The 24714-nt window shown below is 35.2% G+C and overlaps 1 protein-coding gene across 1 annotated transcript; it reads right to left on the bottom strand.

Moving 5' to 3' along the window:
- Positions 1-536: 536 nt before the first annotated feature.
- LOC128994369 (negative elongation factor D-like) lies at positions 537-21345 on the bottom strand. The gene is made up of 14 exons (XM_054418898.1): positions 21056-21345; positions 19182-19263; positions 18185-18300; positions 16373-16482; positions 15967-16076; positions 15486-15593; positions 15078-15227; positions 14350-14480; positions 8905-9092; positions 7769-8006; positions 5855-6065; positions 4117-4257; positions 1825-1954; positions 537-672 (listed from the first exon to the last, which is right to left on the bottom strand). The coding sequence occupies exons 2-14, from the start codon at positions 19236-19238 to the stop codon at positions 638-640; spliced, it is 1725 nt and encodes a 574-aa protein (XP_054274873.1). The 5' UTR covers positions 19239-19263; positions 21056-21345; the 3' UTR covers positions 537-637.
- Positions 21346-24714: the final 3369 nt, after the last annotated feature.

Raw genomic sequence — 24714 nt, 5'->3', positions numbered from 1 at the left:
GGTCTAAGGCGTGAGTTTTTGTAGTGGAGGGTTTCAATATGGAGCACATCGTCTTATTGCTCTCGTCTCTCGTCTTATTGTCTTATCGTCTTATTTTTAGTGGAGTTACTGTCTTATTGCTTTCCCTGCAGAATTGGATAGTCTGGTTTTGATGTGGCTCGGTAAAGGGAAGTATTTTTGTATGTATGTATTTACATAAATTCACGTAATTTGATGTTAATCACCTAGTTTTTCTCTTTTGATGCTGATTTCATTTGTATGCAATGTTTTGTGTTGCCAGCTGTTATTGTTCAATGGCAATGTGGCAGCTAAGTAAGAAATTCATACCATCTATGTATGATTATTTATTGAAATCTGTTCAGGCAAGTGAGTCATTTAAAGAATCAATAAGGTAACACAGCTAGTTTTTGGCAAGTTAACCATTCAAGACATTTTAAATTATACCCAGAGAGGGTTGTTAAGTAAGGCATTTGTGAACCTTTTTCATTTACCCACTATACTGAAGTTGAATCCAAGGAAATAACATAGTAAACAGATTATTTAAAAACATATATTTGGGTCAAATATGTACAAAAATTATAAAATACACTCTGAAAAATTGTATAAATTAATACTACATTGAAGAAACTTGATTCTTTCAGTGTACAACCATGTAATGGGCCTTGCAGTAAACTGAAAAATAAAAATAAACTATTAGTTTCAAAAATATGAAAAGACAGATACATATTAAGATATCACTTGATCAAAGCGTAATCACATAGCTAAAATCCATTAGTGATTGGCAGGATTTGAACCCAACCCTTGTCTTGAAAGACAAAACACCCGGGCTCCACCACTTGCCTAGCCGTATGATTAATAATAATAGTCAAGGTCAACATGCGTAGCATACTTTTATTCAAACACTCCTGTATGGAATGGATAAGAACTTGTATGATGGTTTTCCTCTCAACCCTAAGAGCTACAAGAGTAGGACTACAGGCAAAGTGTTCAGTTCATGATTTAACATGGTTGAATGTACAAACAACAAATGAGTTCATATCAACACACATCATACTTTAATAATTTCAATGACTCTGCTCAAAGTTCTAAATCAATTTTGTACAGTCTGTACAATTTTAAATAATTCATAGCTCATTCAATTTAGTTGTGTAGTATATTTATGCAAGACTAGCAGAGTACTCGTCCTTCGTACGGGGTTGTCATATAAGTATCAAATGCTTATAGCAGTTATGAGTGAGGACATGGTTTAAGAAATTTCGGTTCTTTTTGAAGTTCGTTCGCTACGCTCACTCACCTTTAGGTTGGAGCTCGTTCGCTGTGCTCACTTTCCTTCAGGTTAGCTCGTTCGCTACGCTCACTTGCCTTCAGGTTAGCTCGTTCGCTACGCTCACTCGCCTCCAGGTTGAAGTTAGTTCGCTACGCTCACTCACCTTTTGGTTGCAAATTAGCTGTTGTCATAAATGTAAAAGAAATAATGCTAGTGCTGCACCCTGTTGGTAATCCTTGTAACTTTAATGCTATTGAAAATCATAGAACAGAACCAACTTGTTTAATTGAAACAGCTGTTAAGATTCATTAATTCCATTTCTCATAAGGTTAACATGGGAACCTTTGCTCCAGAGCCACTGGGGCAGAGCCCGGAAGGATTTTTGGGATAAAAATATGCCTATATGTTAATCGGGAATATGAGCTATCATCATGCCGAATTTCAGCCCGATCCGACCAGTAGTTTTCGCGTTTACTTTTCCCATACACACAGACACCACCTCTTTTTTATAATAGTATAGATTTTAGGAAGTTTTTAGATCCGCAAAATGACCTCACCAATAAACTCTGATACGGGATCATTGTCTCCATCGCCCCTCATCGTTCCTGTGATCTCTTCGTTCTCTACAATAGGGAGGAACAACTGCACAAACTCTGGTGTGTAGGGGGGTGCAATGGCTTCCAGTACCTGTGCAAACATAGACTGTAAAATTTCGGAAACTTGTCATAAAAATAATGGAGGGTTCTAAAGTACCTATATAGTTAATAAAAGGGTTTTCCCTGTAAAATCACTTGTTATCCTACTCAACCGATTTTTACGATTTAGGTGTAATTTTAAAGCTTATGATCTGGCAGAGGGACAATTTCATTTATTGATTCACCCCCAACCCCACATCTGATTATTCTCATTTATTTCTAGAGTTCACTTTCAAAGATCCAGTGATACTGTCCAACTTTCTTTACTACGGTTTTATGTGAATTGTAATTTAATAACAGCTGATCCTTCAGTTGAATGTTTAACCACGGTAAGATCATAGACAAGAGATAAATTGATTTTAAATAGCCTCAGCTACTTATGGTAAATGTAACCTGAGGTGAGGTGAGTAAATGGTATATGGTATTGATCTACGAGCAACAAATTTACTTTATTGTAAATTTGAGTAGTTTTATGATAACCTAATAACTCTTTTTGATTCACAAACAAAATCTTTGGGAGGTTAAAGGATGTTGCATTAAGCCGGGTTTTCCTAGGTGCGGAACACGGAGAGCGGCCTCCTTTGCCTTAGGTAATTTAATGTTACTGTTTCCCTAGAAGCGGAGCTGAACACCATGTTAATCGCTTTTATGCACTCCATTCTCTGCATTTTGATTCCTCGGCTTTAGTAATTTTGACTTGGAAACAAGTTTTGAACACTATCACAAACAAATTTGATCGATCTCAATTTTAGTTTATTTAATATCAAGCTATAGATAGTTTGGGTTTATATATTATTTTTGTCAAGTGTGTGATAAAAGATAGTGGAGTCACATAAAAACACTCTAGAGATTGATAGAATAAGTTTCAATCATGTAGTATGTGAAAATGTTAAGAATTACTTACAGGCAGCGACATTAAAGTGAGTATAGAACGAACACAACCTTACAACTTACAATTACTCTGATTGGTTCTGTGCGAAGTAAGAGATTTTTATGATAGTGGTTTAAATACCTTATTCTTGCAATCCAATTGTTGTCTTCACAACTAGTTTCAACCTGCTAGGAGGTCATCATCAGGTGAGTACAAGGATGATATTACTTCATATGAAGGTCGTCAGTAACAGTTTTTTCACATTCACACAAACACACGACGAATAAACACATAGTGCGCACACATATACGGCCGATAAAAACATTTAACTCGACAAGCGGACCCGTGTTGATAATGCGGAAGTTGAGTCTAGACGCAACTTCCGCATTATCAACACGGGTCCGCTTGTCGAGTTAAATGTTTTTATCGGCCGTATATGTGTGCGCACTATGTGTTTATTCGTCGTGTGTTTGTGTGAATGTGAAAAAACTGTTACTGACGACCTTCATATGAAGTAATATCATCCTTGTACTCACCTGATGATGACCTCCTAGCAGGTTGAAACTAGTTGTGAAGACAACAATTGGATTGCAAGAATAAGGTATTTAAACCACTATCATAGTTATTATTCGCAATCCGGAGGCTACTCACACCACAATGAAGTAAGAGATTTTGTTTTATTTTCAGAAAAGTCATAGTCAAATTTATAAAGGTACTATGTACTAACATAATATGAATTTAAAGAATAAAAAATAAATTATATTATTGACAATTTGTACACAAGGAATATTAGTAAATGCTTGAGGATAGCTGTAGGTTAAATATACCACTGATATGAACTAAAATAGGTTACACCTTTGAGGGCAAAAAAAGTGAAGATAAAGTTGTACACCAATGGATATTTTACAAACAAACTACTGACAATCTGTTAAGTATGGAGATTAAACATTGAGCTGGTTTGAATAGCAAGGAGATCAGGGTCTACCCTGGCTCACATACTACCACAGTTTTACCATCCATTTTAGACAAGTAGAGAACCAAAATTTCTAGATTTTACTAGATCAATTTAGACTGATGTTCTAAAACCTAGATCTGTAATGAATATCTCTGACACGGATGTGTAAAAATCTTCCTGGTTAAGCCACAGTCCCTGATTTGTGGTCTCCTGGAGTTGACCATGTCAAAAATTACATTTTAATGTAAGGTTGGATTCTTCTATAGGCCACTTAGAAAAGCTAAGAGACATTAGTGATTGGCAGGAATTAAACGTGAGTGTTACTAACCTCAGTTACAAAGTAGCGAATTAGAGATATGTCAGTGTCCCCACGTTGCCAACACTGCTTGATATACTTGACCACAGGCATGACACAACCTCTACTGAGAAGGTTTACCATGCGGTCCAGCAACATTTTGCGCATCTCCAACTGGAAGCAGAGGAAAACTTTAGGAAACAGTATATGCATGCTACAGTTGATGGATTTTTGATACATCGCAAAACAATTCACATTGCAATAGATGTATGGTGAGTTTCATGCCTTTTCATCATTGTTAAGATGACGCCTGAGCAATACAATACACCCAAACCAAATCCAATATTAAAGTGAGCTAGTAAATAAAGTAGTAAATTAATTCAGTTGTGCTAGTACATCTGAAACAATGCAATAACAAAATTTTTTATGTTACCCTCTGGATTGCGTTGAATATAAATTTGTGTAAATACCTGCCTCGTTGCAATCCAAAATGTTGCTAGTGTCGCAACTAGTTTTGACTTTCTGCGAAATCATCTTCATTCTTCAGAAGTCAAGCATGTCATGTTAAAACATATGATCCTGATCAAATAGAAGGTTGTTGATACATATTAAGTACATAAATAAATATACACAAACACGGACATTGAGCCGGTAAAACGGAACGGTACATTTAAAAGGTTTAAAAACAAATAAAAAAAAGTACCTAACTGCAGTATGGAGAAGTGAGTCTTCTTCCATCCAGTGGTGACGCATCATTCCCCATGCTGCAGTTACTGTTTTATACTTGTTTTTAATCGTTTTAAATGTACCGTTCTGTTTAACCGGCTCAATGTCCGTGTTTGTCTATATTTATTTATGTACTTAATGTCTATCGACGACCTTCTGATGAAGTGATCATATGTTTTAACATGACATCCTTGACACCTGAAGATGACTTTGTAGAAAGTCAAAACAAAACTAGTTGCAACACTAACAATATTTTGGATTCTAATCAGATGTTTGCAGCAATTTAATAATAAAAATTAGTTCCTACCTACATGAATTTCTGCCTATCGCTACCTAAGGTGATATTACTCACATGATCCAACTTTAAATTGGAGGTGCGCCAGTAACTTGATTTTTGAGCCGGGCCGAACGTAGCCAAAAAGCTAAGATATAACCCCAAGTCAGAAAATCATGCTCAACGTGAGCTATTACGATGACGTTTCCAGAACCTGTCTGTAAAGATCCTTCAATTGACAAATTCACGCTTTTGCCACAATAATTGTGGATGACGATGACAGAGTTTCTATGATTGCAGGAGACAATGATAATGTCTCTCTGCAACTATAGAAGATTTTTCAATATTTTTCTCTGGTTCATACGACCAAAGAAGTTATCCAGAATTTTGCCGCGATCGGGAAAGACGATGATGTTTTGTTGACGGCAGAGATGTTCAGGATTTTCCCGTGACCGCAGAAGATAACGATGATGTCTCTGCAACCTTAAGAGGTGTTAAATACCGCAGGAAATGTTCACGATATTACAGTGATAAAAATTATTTGTTTTTCTGTGTGTCATTGTGACAGATGCACATTACAGTAAATATGATTACTAAATTTAAAACTACTTGTCTAAACACATCATAGAATTAAATTGCATTTTGAAAAAAATAGTTGTGCCACACTAATTTGTATGGCATTACCTGATAAAAAGCTTGGCTCCATCAAAATCTCAGGCTCGCAAACCTATACTTCAAATTGATAATCTAAAATATCAATACCTAACTCACTTGAACAAGAATCTCCAGCTCATCTTGTTTTGACTCAAACAGTTTGATGAAGAGTTGGAGAACCCTATGATGTAGCAGTGGATGACATGTGACTACTTCATCTAGAACTGCCAGGTGTATGGGTGTATGTTCTGTACACAGCTTGAAGTAGCTAGGCTCAGTCACAGTACACTCCACCCAGCGTACTACGCCCACTGACACTACTGGATATCTGTAAATAACATATAGTGAAGTTTAGTGGATGACACACTACTCCATCTAAAATTGTCAGTTGGATGGATGTGCATAGAAAAGTAGCTGGGCCCAATACACAGTACTTCCACCCACTTTAATAGTTCATTTTGAGAATAGCAAGGCTGTAGGGGCATATCTAAATGATTGCTCTGTTGGTAGCCCAAGGTACTGTGAAACTAAATGAGTGATAAGTGAGTCTTGGGTTTGCATTCCATGCAGTCATTGAAAGTTGGCAGTACAGTTCATTCTTATATTTTACAGATTCATTCCGTTGTTATTCTTGATTGAGGGTTTCCTTAAATTATGGTCTCCATCGATCTACTGTCATAGCCAAGCGAGTTAGATCAAATCTGAGACTAACATCGTGTTATGTACTTCATCCACTACCCTTCTGGGCGAATCTCACCCCTAAGGGACAATTTGTATCATCAAAGAAGTTGAAAATGTTGTGAAGGAAAAATTACTCACCCGCCAAATATAAATAGCATTCTCGCTTTAGGTTTCTGAGGGATGGGGTCAACCCCGATTAAAATGTATTGCCAATTAATTGACAAGAGTGTATTGCAGAAAAGTGTGAGGACGACAGTTCAACTGGCAATAGACTTCAATAGTGGTTGAATCTAGTGATGGTCAAAACCAGAAATTTTGAATCTCAAAACCGAAACCGAAACTTTAAAACATCGAATCCCGAATCTCGAATCTCAAAACCTAAACACAAAACTTTTTTACTTAGCTGGTTACAAAGGTCAAGGTAACAAAAAATACACATGATCAAAAAATGTTAAGTAAGCAATCAAAACTGAAAGAGATCGACTCCTCCTGACCGTGACATAATACAACATAATTTTTATAAGCAACCAAAAAAAAAAATAATAATAATAAACTTCTAACACCAACATAAACATGAATATTAGATTAATTAGAACATTTAGTGGTCAATATTTCTTTGTGTTTAGTAAATATTTATGTGAAACTGAATTTTACCAGTTATATAGATTTTAAGATACCTTTTGAAGTTCAGAATCAAATTTACTTGTTTCATTACTGTTAATGGTGATGTTTGCTCTGTTGCTACCAGCTTGTTTGGAAACAGTGTAAAAAACAATAACAATGGCACAAAAAAATGTCAGCAGTTTCAAAAATAAAACTGCCATAATCTTCAATTTCGAAACTTTTGAATCGCGAAACTTGGTGATCGAATCTCGAAACCGAAACTTTTCCATGCAGTCATTGAAAGTTGCACAGTTTCATTCAGTTTTGATTGTTTTGAGATTTGAGATTCGGTTTTGACACATCACTAGTTGAATCCTAAAACAACAGATATATAATCAAAGATTAATACTTGGTGCTGATTTTTCTTCACATTTTTTTCCGCTACTATGACTAGACTAGTCTCATAATGGTAGGATTGATTTATAATGGTAGTGGATGAATTAAAGAACTGTGTAGTAGTATCAGATCTGAACTAGCTTGCTTGGATGCGACTGGAGCTTGAAGAAAACCTTCATTTATGGACAATTCTTGTATGTTCAACACTTGATATGTATATTGATATGAGGCTCATGTGGAGGAGCCCATGTAATGTTAAAGGTTGCCAACCACTTTTACTGTCAAATTCTGACACTCTACTGAACATCTTTAACAAACACAAATTCAACATAAATTTTCCCAGTTTCTCACCTAATACAATGGTAGAGTGTGTTGAGTTCTGCTATCAGCTCTGAGGAGCCTTTGATTGTGCTGCAGATTGTGTGAACCTTCTCGATCGCCCCCATCGTCATCTTCAGCTCTTCTTTGTTCAACGTCTTCTTATTAGCTTCAAACACACTCGCACCATACGCCAGAAGGAATATGTATTTTGATTTGTGCTCTGGGTTCAGCTTGGTTCCAGGTTTAAAAAGTGAATCCACGAGTAATTCTGTAAATCCAAGATACTAACTATGTAATATTGACATGTAGCTAATTAGTTCATTTTTTTTACAGTAGGAACTGGAGATACAAATACAGTAAAAAGTAATTTGAATAATATTCTGCTATGAGTTACTCTTTTGTAATTGGATCCTTTTCCTCTGAACTGAAGTACGAAATTAGTAGCATCTGGATTTAATTTTTTAGTCTACATTAAATAGTTTTACAATAATGATGATTGAGCAAAGAAGAAACAGTGTCATGTTTTTGTAGAAATGAGAAAATATGTGAACTTACTTAGGTAAGAACTACTTATGTAGCCTAAAAGGAAACATAAAAGTGGGAAAATAAATTAACATGTTTATTGTGTGCCTAAAGAGTACAAAAAAAGTTTCATAGTAAAATACAATGTTTGCAAGTTTCAATGATTGTTACAATGTTTACAATGTTTGTTTTACAATTACAATATTTGTTTTTAAGATAATTTAATCAAACCTTTGTCTAACATCGTCATCATTGACGACGGTGGTTTAGCACACAGGAAGATTAGCGGTTTTGTTGGGATCTAGTCCAAGTTCTAATGAAAATTATGAATGTTGAGCTTTTGAGAGGGCTGTGCTTTTGAGTTATACAGGTCCCCTAAGAATCAGAAGGTCACAGGTTTGATCTATAAGTCAGAAGCTTTTTGATGGATCGAAACCTGGGCCCAACTGTACTTGATCATTATTGATGGTCCTGACTGAAGAAAACAGCATATCTAAGTCAAAGCTACAAAAAGAATCTCATTCCAAAATTCCATTTGACAAACATACTTCAGCCAAAAATATGCAAATAAATGTTTCCATCTTGTTAATTATGTAAGGTAACATTTCATAAAAACAACTGTGTGAAAAGTAGAATTACAATACCTAAGAACTGAGGTATCCTTATGAGGTCCAGAGGTGGGGGTTCAGGAGCGCTGTAGTTGCGATACAACACAGTAATGTCAGCAGGGTTGAGAGTGTTTCGGCTCAACATGGACATGAGAGCCTGCTGGGCCTGAGGGTGAGCTGCCGCCCCAGACAGGGCCATTGTGATGGGCGTCACGTCATGCCGGCTGTCAACAAACATTCATGTCAATGTGACATCAGCAGGTGTTGTGACTCAACATGGACATGAGAGCCTGCTGGGCCTGAGGGTGAGCTGCCGCCCCAGACAGGGCCATTGTGATGGGCGTCACGTCATGCCGGCTGTCAACAAACATTCATGTCAATGTGACATCAGCAGGTGTTGTGACTCAACATGGACATGAGAGCCTGCTGGGCCTGAGGGTGAGCTGCCGCCCCAGACAGGGCCATTGTGATGGGCGTCACGTCATGCCGGCTGTCAACAAACATTCATCATGTCAATGTGACATCAGCAGGTGTTGTGACTCAACATGGACATGAGAGCCTGTTGGTCGTGAGGGTGAGCTGCCGCCCCAGACAGGGCCATTGTGATGGGTGTCACATCATGCCGGCTGTCAACAAACATTCATCATGTCAATGTGACATCAGCAGGTGTTGTGACTCAACATGGACATGAGAGCCTGTTGGTCGTGAGGGTGAGCTGCCGCCCCAGACAGGGCCATTGTGATGGGCGTCACATCATACCGGCTGTCAACAAACATTCATCATGTCAATGTGACATCAGCAGGTGTTGTGACTCAACATGGACATGAGAGCCTGTTGGTCGTGAGGGTGAGCTGCCGCCCCAGACAGGGCCATTGTGATGGGTGTCACATCATGCCGGCTGTCAACAAACATTCATCATGTCAATGTGACATCAGCAGGTGTTGTGACTCAACATGGACATGAGAGCCTGTTGGTCGTGAGGGTGAGCTGCCGCCCCAGACAGGGCCATTGTGATGGGCGTCACATCATGCCGGCTGTCAACAAACATTCATCAATCAACAATCTGCTTAGATACAACAATGCAGGGTGTCCACAAAAAATTTGTCATTAATTTCCATGACTTTCCATGACTATCCATGACCGTTTACCATCGATTTCCATGACTCACGAACTTTACTCAAATTATAATATAACATACACACACAAATAAAACTGCCTAGATATCGCAGAAACTACTGAAATATGTATTAACAGACAACAATGGAGTACAATGGTACAACAATGAACTAATACAAACTCAAAAATCATAAAATAATACAACTGAAATAAATTGAATCGTCAAAAATTTGTGAAAAATCCTGAAAAATGCTACAGTAGTCGGAGTTACGGCGGACTAGAGCATTGAATAGTTCCCTCAAATCATCCATCATGGGGAATTTCCATGACTTTCCATGACATTTTGCCTATTTCCATGACTTTCAATGACCAGAATTTTTTTCCATGACTTTCCATGACTATCCCTGACTTTCCAGAATGTGGACACCCTGCAATGTGACATCAGCAGGTGTTGTGACTCAACATGGACACGAGAGCCTGTTGGTCGTGAGGGTGAGCTGCCTCCACAGACAGGGCCATTGTGATGGGCGTCTTGTGAGCACACAATCTTTTAAGCGAGCCACAAAGGCGAGCTCCTCTATAAAACTTATTGCAGCTGGTGATATTCTGTCTAGATGAAACTACTGCAGTGGTTCTAGGAACATATTTTTGTGGGAAACAGGAAGAGATTGATCATTAGATTTTTTTATCCGGACCCGTAATTTTTTACAACGGTCGGGTAAGCACCATAACAGAGCTGAGCAAGTAACAAGGGGCAGAGCAGTACATTAAAATATTTTCATTATATTCACAATTCAAGGTGATTAACAATGTGAATTTATTAATTTTTAAAATAAATATTTTCAAATACAACATGTTTTGTAAATTTGTTATTCCTGATTTTAGTGCAGATGATGACATAATTACTTATATTTGTTATATTCCAGCTTCCAACAACAGAATTACAAATAATTGTTTTATGAATGTTCTAGGGATGGTCAAGTCTCGAAATTTCAAATCTTGTTACACGAGACGAGATTTTTTTTTGGCCGAGATTTTTATCAAGACGAGAATTAAAAAAAAAAAAACAAAAATTAAAAACTCCTGCAGAAAGTCAATGCAATACCCGCAATACAGGAGCGTGTTGTAGTTGCGTTTCCTTTGCGAAGGGTTTCTTACTTAATTAATTCTTTTAATGTAAATATTACTTTAATTATTTTAATAATATTACTTTAATAACATTTGAGAAGTTTTGTTAAGTGTAAGCAGTGTGAGGAATGTTTTATTACTATAAAAAAGTCAAAACAAGTACATTGCTTTTATTTTATGATTTATTTTATTTTAGGATAAGTTGAACTCTATCCTAACTGATATCACCATGTTTCCTAATCGTAGGCATTTTTAATAAGTTAGGCGTGATTAATAAAAAAATGTTATGCTGATGTTATTTAATAAAAGATTGTAAATATTCTTGCCTATTATAATTATTTTTGTATTTAAACAGTCATCTACAGGCCCCCAAGTGGTTTTTGACCTCAAAAAAGTAGGAAAAGTAGGACATTTTCAGCAAAAAGTAGGACTTTTTACTGAAAAGTAGGACTTAATTTTACATACAAATCGAACTTTTTTGCTGATACAATATATATTAAAAACCAAATAATACTAGCATACACAATAGTTTATCAAATAGAATAGTGTATACAAATATACAGGGTGTTTCCAAATTGTCTGGACATATTTTGTGGACTTGTTTCTGGGGCTAAGACAAACATAAAATTCCATATAAGTATGCATGGGTCTAAAATGCCTAAATTTTTGTTGGTCGGTCTGTTTGTGACATTTAAAAATTATTTTATATCTTGGGCATTTTTCAAGATAGAACTTTTAAAATGGTTATAAATGTGTATTTTAGAAGGTGAAAAGAGCTTGCAAAGTTTCGATCCAATATCTCAAGCCGTTTCAATATAGCAGCCATTTAAAATCTTTAATGCCAAATTTCATGAAAACCGTAAATATTTAGAAAATGGTTTCCAGGATCAAAAAGATAGAGAATTCAAATCCAAATCAAATGAGACCTTGTTTGTAAAATCGGATGACAAACAACCATAAATAAGTTTTTTTTCAACATTCGGTTACACAGTTTAATAGCACTACCATACTGTATTCTTATTTTTCAGAGCAGTATGGGTAGTCCTATTAAATTGCGTAAACAAATTTAGAAAAAACTGATTTGGTTGTTTGTCATCAGATTTTAAAAAACGAGGTCTCATTTGATTTGTATTTGAATTCTCTATCTTTTTGATCCAGGAAACTATATTCTAAATATTTACGGTTTCAAATTAAATTTGGCATTAAATATTTTAAATGGCTGCCATTTTGAAACGGCTTGAGATATTGGATCGAAACTTTGCAAGCTCTTATCACCTTCTAAAATACACATTTATATCCATTTTAAAAGTTCTATCTTGAAAAATGCCCAAGATATAAAATAATTCTTAAAAATCACAAACAGACCGACAAATTAAAATCTAGGCATTTTAGACCCATACTTATATGGAATTTTATGTTTGTCTTAAGCTGGGTTTTCCTAGGCGCGGAAGCGGAGAGCGGAAAAGAAATTAACATGGTGTTCCGCTCCGCTTCTGGGAAAACAGAAACATTAAATTACCTAAGACAAGTGGAGTCCGCTCTCCGCGTTCCTCTCTCCGCTCTCCGCTTCCGCGCCTAGGAAAACCCGGCTTTAGCCCAAGAAAGAAGTCCACAAAATATGTCCAGACAATTTGGAAACATAACTAAAATAATTCTATATATAAATTTTAAAATTAATATCAATAATTAATTATTTTTATTTAAAAAATCTTCAACTAAAAGGCCGGATAAAGTTTTAGCTGAGATTGTACACCAAATATTCAGAAGTAACGCACAAGAGAAATTAAAATGTTAAAAGGTGTCATTATCTACAGTCATCACGAAAAAATATTTAGGACAAGCAGCATTAAATAAAGGATAAAAATAAATATGTTTCCCTAACGTTACCAACCAGCCCTAATTTGTGTTTAAAATGGTGCTGTAAATAAGAAATTTGTTCTTTTTTTTTATATTATTTAATATTTCAGAACTAAAATTAATATAAAAGTAAAATGAATTTTTTTGGGTGGAAAACAGAAGCATAAATAGTTATTTAAGTAGGCCCATAAAGTACGGAACTATATATAATATAAAATTCTAAAAATATGTTCCAAAAGTATTTTGAATTAGTTAGATTAGAGCTATCTTAAAAGTAGAGGGAATGTTTGAATTGTAATGAGTAAAAACTATTTGAGCCAGTGAGACTTGGACATTTAAACTTGAACTTAAGCCTTAATTTATTTTGAATACAGTTATGTCAAAAAATCATGTTTAGGCTAATCAGGGAAACACTGGACCGATAAGTGCTAAGTTAACTACTTTTGAACTAGTATCCCAGGGCTCCCCAGGAGCATTGATTTCTCCTCAGTTTACTTCATTGGGGAATCTAAAAGACATGTCAGAATAGTAAGCACTGATAATAATCACAATTTTTATTTTCTATCACAATAGTACTGCCACGTCTTTGAAAAAAAATGTTTTCACCCAATAACAATGTTGATAAGATTAACCATACAGATACTACCAGTACTGGAACTTATAAATTAAAATTTAAAATCATTTAACAGATTGTTTTATAAAAAATATATCTCAGTCAGTCATATTTTTTTAGGAAAAAACTTCTCATTGGGAAATATTGATAAGTAAACATTAATAATAAGTGTAATAAAATATCGCAAAATCGACATAATTTTTATAAAAAAGTAGGAAAGTAGGACAAATGTGTAAAAAGTAGGACTTTTCCTACTTTCCTACTAAAAAGTAGGAAAAGTAGGACGACTTGGAGGCCTGCATCTAACAATGTTACAAAATCAGGTAAAAATTACGAACGTGCATTTCCCGTTGTGTATGAGAAGAGAAATCTCGTCTCGAAATTTTATGAGAAATAAAAAATCTCGTCTCGAAATTTTATGAGAAATAAAAAATCTCGTCTCGAAATTTTATGAGAAATAAAAAATCTCGTCTTGTCTCGTCTCGAACTAAAAATCCAATCTCGTCCATCCCTAAGTTAACTATCCATTTTTTTTTTTTACAATTGCATGAGGACGTGCACAAATCAAATGGATGTTGAAAATGGTATTGATTTATTAGCATTGTAAATAGCTGATTGGGTTTACAAGGAGATTTTGTGTGAAAGGGCATCCACCACTTGGTGTATGTAGAACCTAAATACGTACAGAAATCTCTATCTTTCTAGGTGGGTCAAGTGAGTCACCGCTGCACTACTGAGTACTAAGTAACATTTGACAGTTTGCCTACCTGAGCTGAGCACATCTGGTAATCTCCTGAGCAAGCCGCTTCATGTTTGAGCCTCCCTTGTTCTCTCGGGACAGAACCTGCAGCAGCACCAGGCTGTAGACATACGTGTGTTGTCCATGACACACCATTTTCTGGAACAGGGTAAGACTTTAAAGAAATAATTAGTATGTTGGACAAATTAATATAGTCATTAAAGAACTGATTAAAATTATGATAACCCCATAATAGTAAGAACCAACTCTTTTCCAGTTATCAGCTACAAATTGTTCTTACTTATCTGAGTGTATTATAATTTTGTTTCCTTTTGGATTAGAAATAAGATGTAATTTGGTTTTTTTGCCTTATTGAAACTTATTGTCATATTTACTAAAAGATTCCCTCCTGCTACCTTTGCAACATGTAAAAGTACAAATAAAATAGCATGATGAATAATTATGCTAATGAACTAACTACACAAGATAAGTAGCCTATAGGAATTACCTATAAACAAAAACAGTGTTTTGTTAACAAGAAATATTTTAATGTTTTTTTTGGCTAATTTTTTTGGCAAAGAGTTTTTAATTGCACCAAATAATTGTTCAAACTATTTCAATCGGTAACAATTAAATCTTATAGTATCTGTACCAAAAGGACTACTTTGCAAGCAATTGAAATGTCCAATATTTTATATGGCTTTTATAAAAACAAATTAGAATTAATTTGTTATAACACGCTATTAGGTAACTCACGGCACACTCATCGATACTTGACTGCCAGTCATCGGTTGATTGGAGGAAGCCAGCAATAGCTGTCTTGAGTACTCGCGAGAACACCTCAATCTGCTGTGCTGCGGTGCTGATGCTGGTGATCTCCCCTTGGAAACCTGCATCTGAGATCAGCTGTTTCAAACAAACACAGAGACATCAACCAATGAGATAAAAATATTGAATTTTGAACTTTGTGTCTTTTTTTCATTTTGAGATACAAACAAGTTAATGAGCCAGTTGTGAAGTTATTAAGTAGCTTAAACCTTGCAAAATGAGAAAAAAACAGTCAATTTGAAAGACACATTAGGATAAACATACAGATAATTGTAAAAGAGGATGAAGATTAAAGCATCGGGAATCCTTATTTGATTTACTATGGAAAGACCTTACCTTGATGGTAAAATTCAACATGAGACAGTCCGGGTATTCCTCGGCCAGACGGTAGATGAGAGAACGCCATGTGGGATGTTCTATCATTTCTGTTAACCAGGCAGGGGTCTGCAACCACAACATAGACTGGCTAAGTTTGTTTGTTTATTGAGGGCAAAAATGTTTACTCATTCCATTGACACTATAACCATCTATCTGCTTTGGTCTCCGCCACAATCATCCCCAGTCTTCTTTAACGATTGCTTTTTCACCTCAATAGCTGACTTGCAAGATTACATGATGATTTTAAAGCAAAAATGTTATGTGACGAGTTAGGCGATTAACTTCAATCGTGTAATTGATTACACGTATGAAAACTACAGACTGTCAACTGATACCTGTTCTACAGCTAAACTCTTACTGAGCAATGCAAGTTGGTAGTTAAGAGTGTAACTATAGGTAACGCCAAATATTAAATTAAACATAAGAAATCTATACCAACCTCTCCCTCTTCTGTGAAGATGGTGTCAGCCTTTTTAGGATCAAATGTTTTCAATATCATGTCTTTGAGATGGTTTTCAACCATAGCTTGAACTTCTGTCACCTTGACTCCTAAAATGCAAACAAATTGTATTTTGGGGTATGACAAAAACTTTATGATGAGCAATGTCTTTCTTTAGAATCACAAATAGACAGTAAACGTAATACCAGCCAGCTTGATAGGTTGATGTTGTTCCAAAGCCATTACTTTTTGTTTTCCAACCACCAACCATAAAAGTCAATTTAGTTAGGAAAACATTTTTTTTCAAGTTGCAACATGATAGTACACACTAACTAGGCTAGTAACAAAAAGGAAATGATATCAAAATAAATTTTTAGTTTAAAAAAATAATAAATTGGTTGCATACCACCCAAAATGAGCCATTCGGCCACCAGGTTAGCCATTTGAGCTACAGCTTTATAGTTTGCAGACAACAGCTCTATTACTTGCTCTGGACTGCCTCCTGCCTGGAAATATCTACAAAAAAACGTAGTATCAACAACCATAGTGTAAATAAAAGTCATTTCTTAATGAGTGTTGAATAAATATTCAACATCAACATGTCAAGATTAAATGAAATTAACAAGAAAATGATATCAATAAATCACTGCATCTTGACAATTTTCAAGAGGAGATATTTTCCATTTTGTGCTAGATGCAAAATAGACATTGTCTCATTATAAAGAAGTTTATATTTAATGCGGGTTACACACCGGTATCTCCGACATAATGTCGCCGATATTTATCGTGCTGGCGACATGCCTCTCGAAAACCATCCTATGTTAACTTATGGAGCTATACACACCAGTGTCGCAGCGAACCAACCGGTCAGGGTTAAACAGAAATGTCTCTTGTCTCTTGGGCACGCGCATGCGCAAAACACGTTTCTATTATATTGACAGCCTTTCTTCAATGCTAATTGATTTCCGATAGTTATTATCCTCGATGCTACATTTATCTTTGAACAGCTCACACAGTTTTTTAAAGGTTTTCAGTTTCGTCCTATGAAAGTTTTGAAGCTTTTCAGGGTGCTGAAACAACTGCCTTGTCGAAGTAAATTGACTGGACAACTGATTGTCTTTACAATAAGGATGGGTCCAGAATTCTCTTTGAACATGAATTCTTCGTCGTCGTCTTCTTCTTCTCCTCAACACCAACAGCAACAACACGTCATCTTCTTCTGACGATGACATTATTAAAACTGACAAATTTTGTAATTCCTTCACTTTCATGTCGCCAGCACGTGCCTCTTCCCATGGTTGTATTTTATTATACGTCGCAGAGATCATGCCCGCGACATCAGAAATACCAGCGACATTATGTCTGCAATACCTGTGTGTAACCCGCCTAAACATAGGCCTAACATGGAGAGAGAAGAATTTTTGAGTTTCATAAATGAGAAGAATAGGAATTTTTTGGGTAGGTATTTCAAAGAAGCTTGGCATTTTAGGTGGGGATTGGGAATCAAATTTAATGTAGCCTACCGATGAAATTACTTTAAATTTTAATACTTGATTCCAGAATTATATTTGAGAGGCAATGTATTAACTTTTTTCTTAGGGTTGGGTGTACTTGTTAAATAAAGACAAATTGCTTTGTGTTTATTTGTGAACTACAGTAGGTTTTTTTTATTATTTTAGTTACATATGCATTAAAAATGTATAGTTAAATTATTTTTATTTTCTTTATTTTATATTTTTATTCTATATTTTTTTTAGCTCCAAGTGAATATGTACTATGAACTAAACAAAAAAAGTCTGCCAACCACATAGACAGGTTAAATGTACCATAATGGTTGAGTGTTGACAAATGAGGCTTCCTACGAGGAACCTAGGTTTGTAATAGGGTTTTTTGTTTAATTAAGCACATTTTCATTTTTTATAGACCTAGGCCTAGTTCACTTTTTGCATCTGGTTTTTATTTTTGTTTAAAAACTAAGATTTCAGATTTGGTTATTTTTGAAGCTAAAAAAATAAAGAAAACTCTTTAAAAAATGCCTTCCTATTTAACTGGATAGAATGAGAAACTACAACAAATAGAGTTGAAACAAATAGACAAAGATACATAGATCTTAGAATTATATGAGTATTTGGAACTTAGGCCTACATTGGGATCTAAAGCCCGGGTAAGATTGTACCCGGGTTCTATGAAACATCATTTTCATGACAACCAAACTTACTTTTTCAGTTGGGAAAATATTCCTGGTTCCATAATATAATCAGGTGTGCTGAATTTTTCTAAGCATTCTTTCAGCACTTCCTGCGGATTTTCCATTCCATCTTCTCCTCCATCTGACTGGAAAACAAACAAACTTACTTTTGCTGCAGTAAATTACTGTAGGTCTCATGATGAAATGAAAAATTCTTTATTTTACCAGGCAAAGTTAGGGCCACATGGCCCTCTCTTACACTTAACCTGACAAACTTAAATATAAATAAATAAAAATACAATGAAATTTCTTAATCTAATATAAATATGGACATATTTAACACATCAAGCAAAAATTCAATTTATTTAACTAATTTACTAATTAAAAAAAAAATAGTATGATAGCATGATAGGCATTGGGATCGATTTACTTTTTTGATTTAAGGTCCCCAAAGGCCAAAAACACCATTCATAAAAATGTATATACCTAAGTCCGTTAGCACGATGGATTGAGTAATATTAACATGATTTTGATCAAATTGATATGTACAATCTTGAAAACGTACGTTTATTCAAACAAGTTAGCGAACCAGCATGATCAGACTATAGAAACAGAGGGGTTTTCCCATTCCGCCAGATTTCGTATTATGTTGTTACCCTAAAAACATAATAGCCTACTTTTTTTAATTATTTTATAAAGCTTAAAAAACAAATAATTTAGTATATTTAAGTGTTGTTGTTTGCTAAATTACAAAGAAAAGCTCAATAAACAGTAAATTTAAATTCCCATACTAAGTTTATAGGCTAATAATAATATGATTATTTATTACAGTAGGCTACTAGCCAACTTTGTATTTTGGAGATAGGTAGCTAGCTATTAAAGCCTATTATTAGTATATTAGAATAGACTTTTGGTAGATTTTACCAGAATTTTAAATCATGATTGAACCATGTGAGATGTTAACTAACACTGGTTTTTTAGGCCATAGTTTAAGTAAGTTACAAAGTGCAAATACAAAAATACTTACTTCCAGTTCTCCCATATCCCCTTCCCAACCCTTCTCTTCTTCATAATCTTCGTCCATGATCGAAAAGTATTAGATCAATTATCTGTAAAATTTAAAATTCATAAAAATTATTTTAAAACTTCAAGAATAGTTTAGAATTTAATACCTAGTCCAAAAGATGCCAGGCAAAATGAGGTAGGCCTATTATTGTCTACAAGTTGGCTCATCACTTATTTGTAATAGTATTTTAAAACCTGCTTACATTTTTGAAATTATAATATTTTCCCCAGTGTTTTAATTGTACAAAAAAGTCTGGAGATAACATGAACTAACAACTCGGTTCATTAAATAACCCAACACCTAACCTAACCTACCACTCACTAATATAATACAGTTTAGCCTAAATAAATCCTTACAGCAAGGAATTTTTCCAACTGCTCTAAAGACAGCTAAAATATACCCAAAATATAAAAAAGAGCCACGAAGTGAACCTAGCAGCTATAGGCCAATATCCCTGATCCCAACATTCTAAAAAAAAAAATTAAAAAAATTTTACTTGCTAGACTCCTAAACCATCTCGAACGGCATAGCCTACTCACGAATAAACAGCTTGGATTCATCAGGGGTAGATCAACAACAACAGCCCTGATACAGCTGACAGAACACGTCATAGACCAATTGGAGGAAGGATGCTCAGTGACCAGCCTGTTTCTTGACTTAAGCAAGGCCTTTGATTGCCTCAATCACGACCAGCTACTACAAATACTAAGGGCACTAGGAGTAGGAGGTAAAAAAGCAGAATGGTTTGAATGCTATCTCAAGGGAAGAAAGCAACTGGTAGAAATAAATCACACCCAAAATAACATAAACTACAAAATCCAATCTCCAACAACTGGTGTAAAAAGAGGGGTTCCACAAGGAGCTGTACTGGGGCCAGTGCTCTTCCTCCTCCTCACGAATGACATGCCAAACTGCATGGATGATGCCTGCTCCATTATAATGTACGCAGACGATAACGTGCTTACCCTCTCTAATAAAGCTACTGAAAGGCTTTAAACAAATATGATCGCATGCTTCAACCTTGAAGCTAAACACTACTGTAGGCTATAAACAATGAGTCTTAAATAAAAACAAAACAGTACAAATTATTTTTAACACAAAAAATAAAAGTACAAACTTAGCACCTCTCCCTAGCCTGGAAGCAAGCAACATAACCAAATATCTAGGTATCACAATTGACTCAAAATTGTCATGGAAGCAACACATTGACCAGCTTGGCAAGAAACTCTCGTCAGGTACCCGTGTAATTCGAAGACTCAAACAAATAAGTGGCCTGGAGATAGCTAAAGTTGCCTACTTTGCTCTTTTTGAAACCCTCTTAAGATATGGAATAGTGACATGGGGAGAATATCAGCATCCAATATGGAAAAGATTCTTACCCTACAAAAAAGAGCAATCAGATGCCTAGCAGGACTACGCTACCGAGAGAGCAGCCGGGAATCTTTTAAACAACCAAAAATCCTCACAGCAACCTCACTCTACATCCAGGAAACCATTCTGCATGCAGTCACCTCACAACAGTTAAGACATGATGAACTACTTAAATAAAACACAAGACATGCCACAAATTTCACCCTAACACTACACCGCAGACCGTGCCTATTCGGTAAATCGGCCCTGGATGTGTACCCATCTATATATCCATCCATCTATCCAAATGTAAATCTATCTAACCTCGTTGGTCAAAGATGAAGAAAGCTAAGTAAAGTAAGTTTAGCCTAGTTTTTTTTTTTTTTTGAAGGATATTAAGGTGGATTAGAATACCTATTATACCAGAGCATATTAGAAATAGGCCTAATTCAGTTACAATAGCCTAGAGTAAAGAGGTTCCTCACCTTCTACAAATACACCATACCCTTCACAACTGGAATGATTATTTCAACTGTGAGTGAGTATACATAACTGATTACAAATACACATAAATGAAAGAATGGTGCTCAATTAACAATTCGCAGGATGGTTGGTGTTGGTGTTTTGTTTTCCGTTTTGTTATTAAACGAAACGGAACGAGCAAATTATTACGATGATGATTATAGGTTAACGAACATACAGGTTTTTTTAAGAGATTAACATTATTAACAAAATGAAAATACCAAATAGCCTACAATAGACTAGACCTAAGTTGCAATACAACAAAAACAAACTGTGTAAACTGACATACTGACAATTAAAGTGATAACTCGAAACTCGATTCGATTGGCAAAACAGGACGGGCCTGGAAGGTTGACATGTAGCAAAGGCTTGGGACGATAGCTAGCTTTGGGGACTCTAAACGGTAATATTTTTACTCTAAGAAAGAACTCACTGTACTCTCATTCCAAAATGAAAATTAAAATACAGTTGGGTAAAAAAAGAAAAAAAAATAATTTTATCCATGACCTCCCTGCAACAACACAATTTGAAAATTTCTAGAATTCTTCAAAGGTTTATGTTGGAAATTGAGTTATTTTTTATATAGTACAAATCAATAATAATCAACATAAAATATAATAATTTGTTAGTCTTTGTTTTTATGAACAGATGGTTTATTTTAATTTATCTAAAACAATAGAGAAGAGTTGTAATAAGAATTTAAAAAGTGATCAAGAACATAACAATACAAAGAAATGTTATAAAATATTTGTTATTTATCAGAATAAAATCAGTTCTTTATTATTTAATAATTGTAAAAGTTCTTCATTTTACACGAGTTCTAACAGTTTAAATTTTTTCATTGTAAATAGTGTGAAACTTAAGAATTTTTTTATCATTATTTGCAACCACGGCCGTCTTTGGGCCCATTTTATAATAAAGTACAAACTAATATTATTAGTAAATCAGCTGATTCAGAGGTGGCCGTGGCTGATCGCCCAACGCAAATCTAATGGAAATTACAAATTACAAAGTACAAACTAATATTATTAGTAAATCAGCTGATCGCCCAATGCAAATCTAATGGAAATTACAAGTTACAAGTTGTAACTTGTAACTTGTAGTTTATTATGAAATGGGCCCATGTTGTAACTTGTAGTTTATTATGAAATGGGTCCAGGCCGCGGCCTTCGAAGTGGCAACATCGTAAGTGGTGATGTAACAGTTGTTTTGTTTGGATGAAGCAGCTAAATGGTATTTGTGCATTTACGAAAGCTTGGTTACTGGACTAAGAAAATATTGACTCGCTTTAAATCTACAGATATAGATTTTCAATTCATATTGTTTTGTTTTTCAATTCTGTATGTTTTATTTTCTATGTTTCAATAAATTTATACTCATAAATTTAAATTTAAATCATTCAAGTGCGAATTAATGAGCTGATGTCACCTGTCTGTCATTTTGTCTTATGGGACGTCTGACACTAAACAACCCTACTTGCAACGTTGCCGATTCTACCAAGCCGCGGCCTGGGCCCATTTCATAATAAAGTACAAACTAATATTATTAGTAAAGCAGCTGATCGCCCAATGCAAATCTAATGATAATTATAAGTTACAAGTTGTAACTTGTAACTTGTTGTTTATTATGAAATGGGCCCCTGATGTTAAAGGTGGCCGTGGTTGTTGTCAGGCACCCCCTCTCCCCGTTACACATAATAAGTGATGCTCGTGGTGGGTTGCATCGATGTATGAGTCATCATCTGTAGCGGAGGAGACATTATAATCGTCCTCCACGGTTGCGGGAAAAATTCTGAACACCTTTGGTTATAAAAACATAATCATCTTCCGTGATCGTGGCAAAATCCTAAATATATCCATCGGTAACGGAAATATAGGTATCCATTAGCTAAGATTGCAGTAAAATCAAGTTTACCCCACGGTGTGGACATCATCATCGTCTTCCGCAACTGCGGTAAAATCAAGATTATCTCTTGCCTTGCGGTCTTGTGGACATCATCTTTGTCTTTCACAATAACGTTTGCTGTTGATCGCGGCGAAGCGTGATCTTTGCAGACGCATTTTACGATAGCTAAAACATTGCAGTCGACTTGGTGCTTGATTCCTAAAGCTTGTTGGCTAGGCTCAAAATTCAAGCTGCTCACACACCTCTACCTTTATGTTCATGTTCATCTAACACGTTTTTCCGAATTGTTATAGTCCTTTTGTGGCGCCTGGCACTCCCTTTTTAATTGCCTCACCAAGACGGCCTGGGGGTCTGCTGTTAGATTAAAGCTACACACATATGTTTGTATCCAAATCAAATAAGGACAAGCAATAGTCTATTTATTTAGTTCATCATTGGCTAACAACATTTTACTATAGATCGGCATTTCTTGGGGGGACCTCAAGCAAATCCAACATCCAAATTCTTGAACGACTTCAAGCTAAGACGCCAAGAAGAATTTATTATTGGCGCACCATGGTTCGTCCTAACACGGAATTGAGTTCAAATTTAAATCAGTGAAAGAATAAATTACAGATCTTAGCTGAAAGTACCAAGAATTAAGTACTGTAATTAGGATATTATACAAACAGTCTTGCTGTTAATCTGCTGGACAATAGTCAGTGTATTACCAGGCTAAAAAGTGTTGTTCATGAGTTGGACCTGAGCTACAGATTTCTTTAAATCTTTAAATTAATGATTGATACAATTTTTGGCAATACTGGTTGATGAACAGGTGCTTGCTTCCTTCCATTTTTTTTTTGTTTGTTAAATGTTTTACTTATTGTACTCATATTTTTATGGACAGATTGTAAATTAAATTCTGATAAAAAAAAAATTGTTCATAACGTTAGTGAATAGAAATCACGTTCTTCGGAATGAATGGAACCAAAATTCTGTTAACAACTTGAGCGGTCCTCTTATATTACACTCCTACTCTTGATTTAAAAATACTCCACCTGAACGGCTGAAGTGATCCGCAAGAAATTTTGCATGACCATGGTAACCATAACTATGTCAAATTTGAATAAACCAGTCTATACTCCTTTTATCTATGCCAGAGTAGTTAAAAAATGTCAGGACTTTGTCCTACAGGAATTTATCTCTAAAAGTTTTGCCTTGGTCTTACGGGACTACGGCTTTAACTGGTCACCTGATGGTTTTGCATAATCAAACTAGAATGGAAAAAGTGTCGTATCGAACATATGTTTAATATATTTCTACAAGCACATTACAAAAACAGAACAAAAGAAAAATGCATAGGGACCATTAAACCTATGTTACGTGGGAATCGAATTTCGCCCTAAAAGATTTAACATTGATTTTAGTCCTTTCAACAACTAATAGATTATGCATGTATCGGTGTATTAGTTATACCCATAGCATAGGTTATATGTAAAATAGACTAGGGAAATGAAGGATATAATCAATATTTTATCAACGGTATAAAATTAATCCATTTTATTAATATCTTATATTTTTTTTAATTTTCTTACGTATTCTTTGATTTTAATTTTATAATCAAAAGCTTAATCATAGCTATGTAAAATGTGATTGCATTAAAATGTTTGGTGTTTGTCCACCTGTCTTCTAATGTCAACTAGTTCTTCGGTTCTTCATAGATAATGTTCGTTCATCC

This window comes from Macrosteles quadrilineatus, unplaced genomic scaffold (assembly GCF_028750875.1).
Source record: "Macrosteles quadrilineatus isolate MER2022 unplaced genomic scaffold, UCM_ALF_1.0 Scaffold_5__1_contigs__length_97177068, whole genome shotgun sequence".
Taxonomy (NCBI): domain Eukaryota; kingdom Metazoa; phylum Arthropoda; class Insecta; order Hemiptera; family Cicadellidae; genus Macrosteles; species Macrosteles quadrilineatus.
The sequence above is the reverse complement of the archived record's forward strand: the minus strand, read 5'-3'. Positions and strand labels throughout refer to the sequence as shown.

Bases quoted from the DNA above. Each gene is read 5' to 3' on its own strand.
- LOC128994369 (XM_054418898.1), bottom strand. From the start codon at position 19,238: ATGGACGAAGATTATGAAGAAGAGAAGGGTTGGGAAGGGGATATGGGA. The intron at 15,228-15,485 runs GTAAGGTCTTTC...TGTTTGAAACAG, and splicing joins TGTTGAATTTTACCATCAAG to CTGATCTCAGATGCAGGTTT. The intron at 673-1,824 runs GTGAGGTCATTT...TTTATTTTTCAG, and splicing joins TCCCGTATCAGAGTTTATTG to TTTACTGCAAGGCCCATTAC.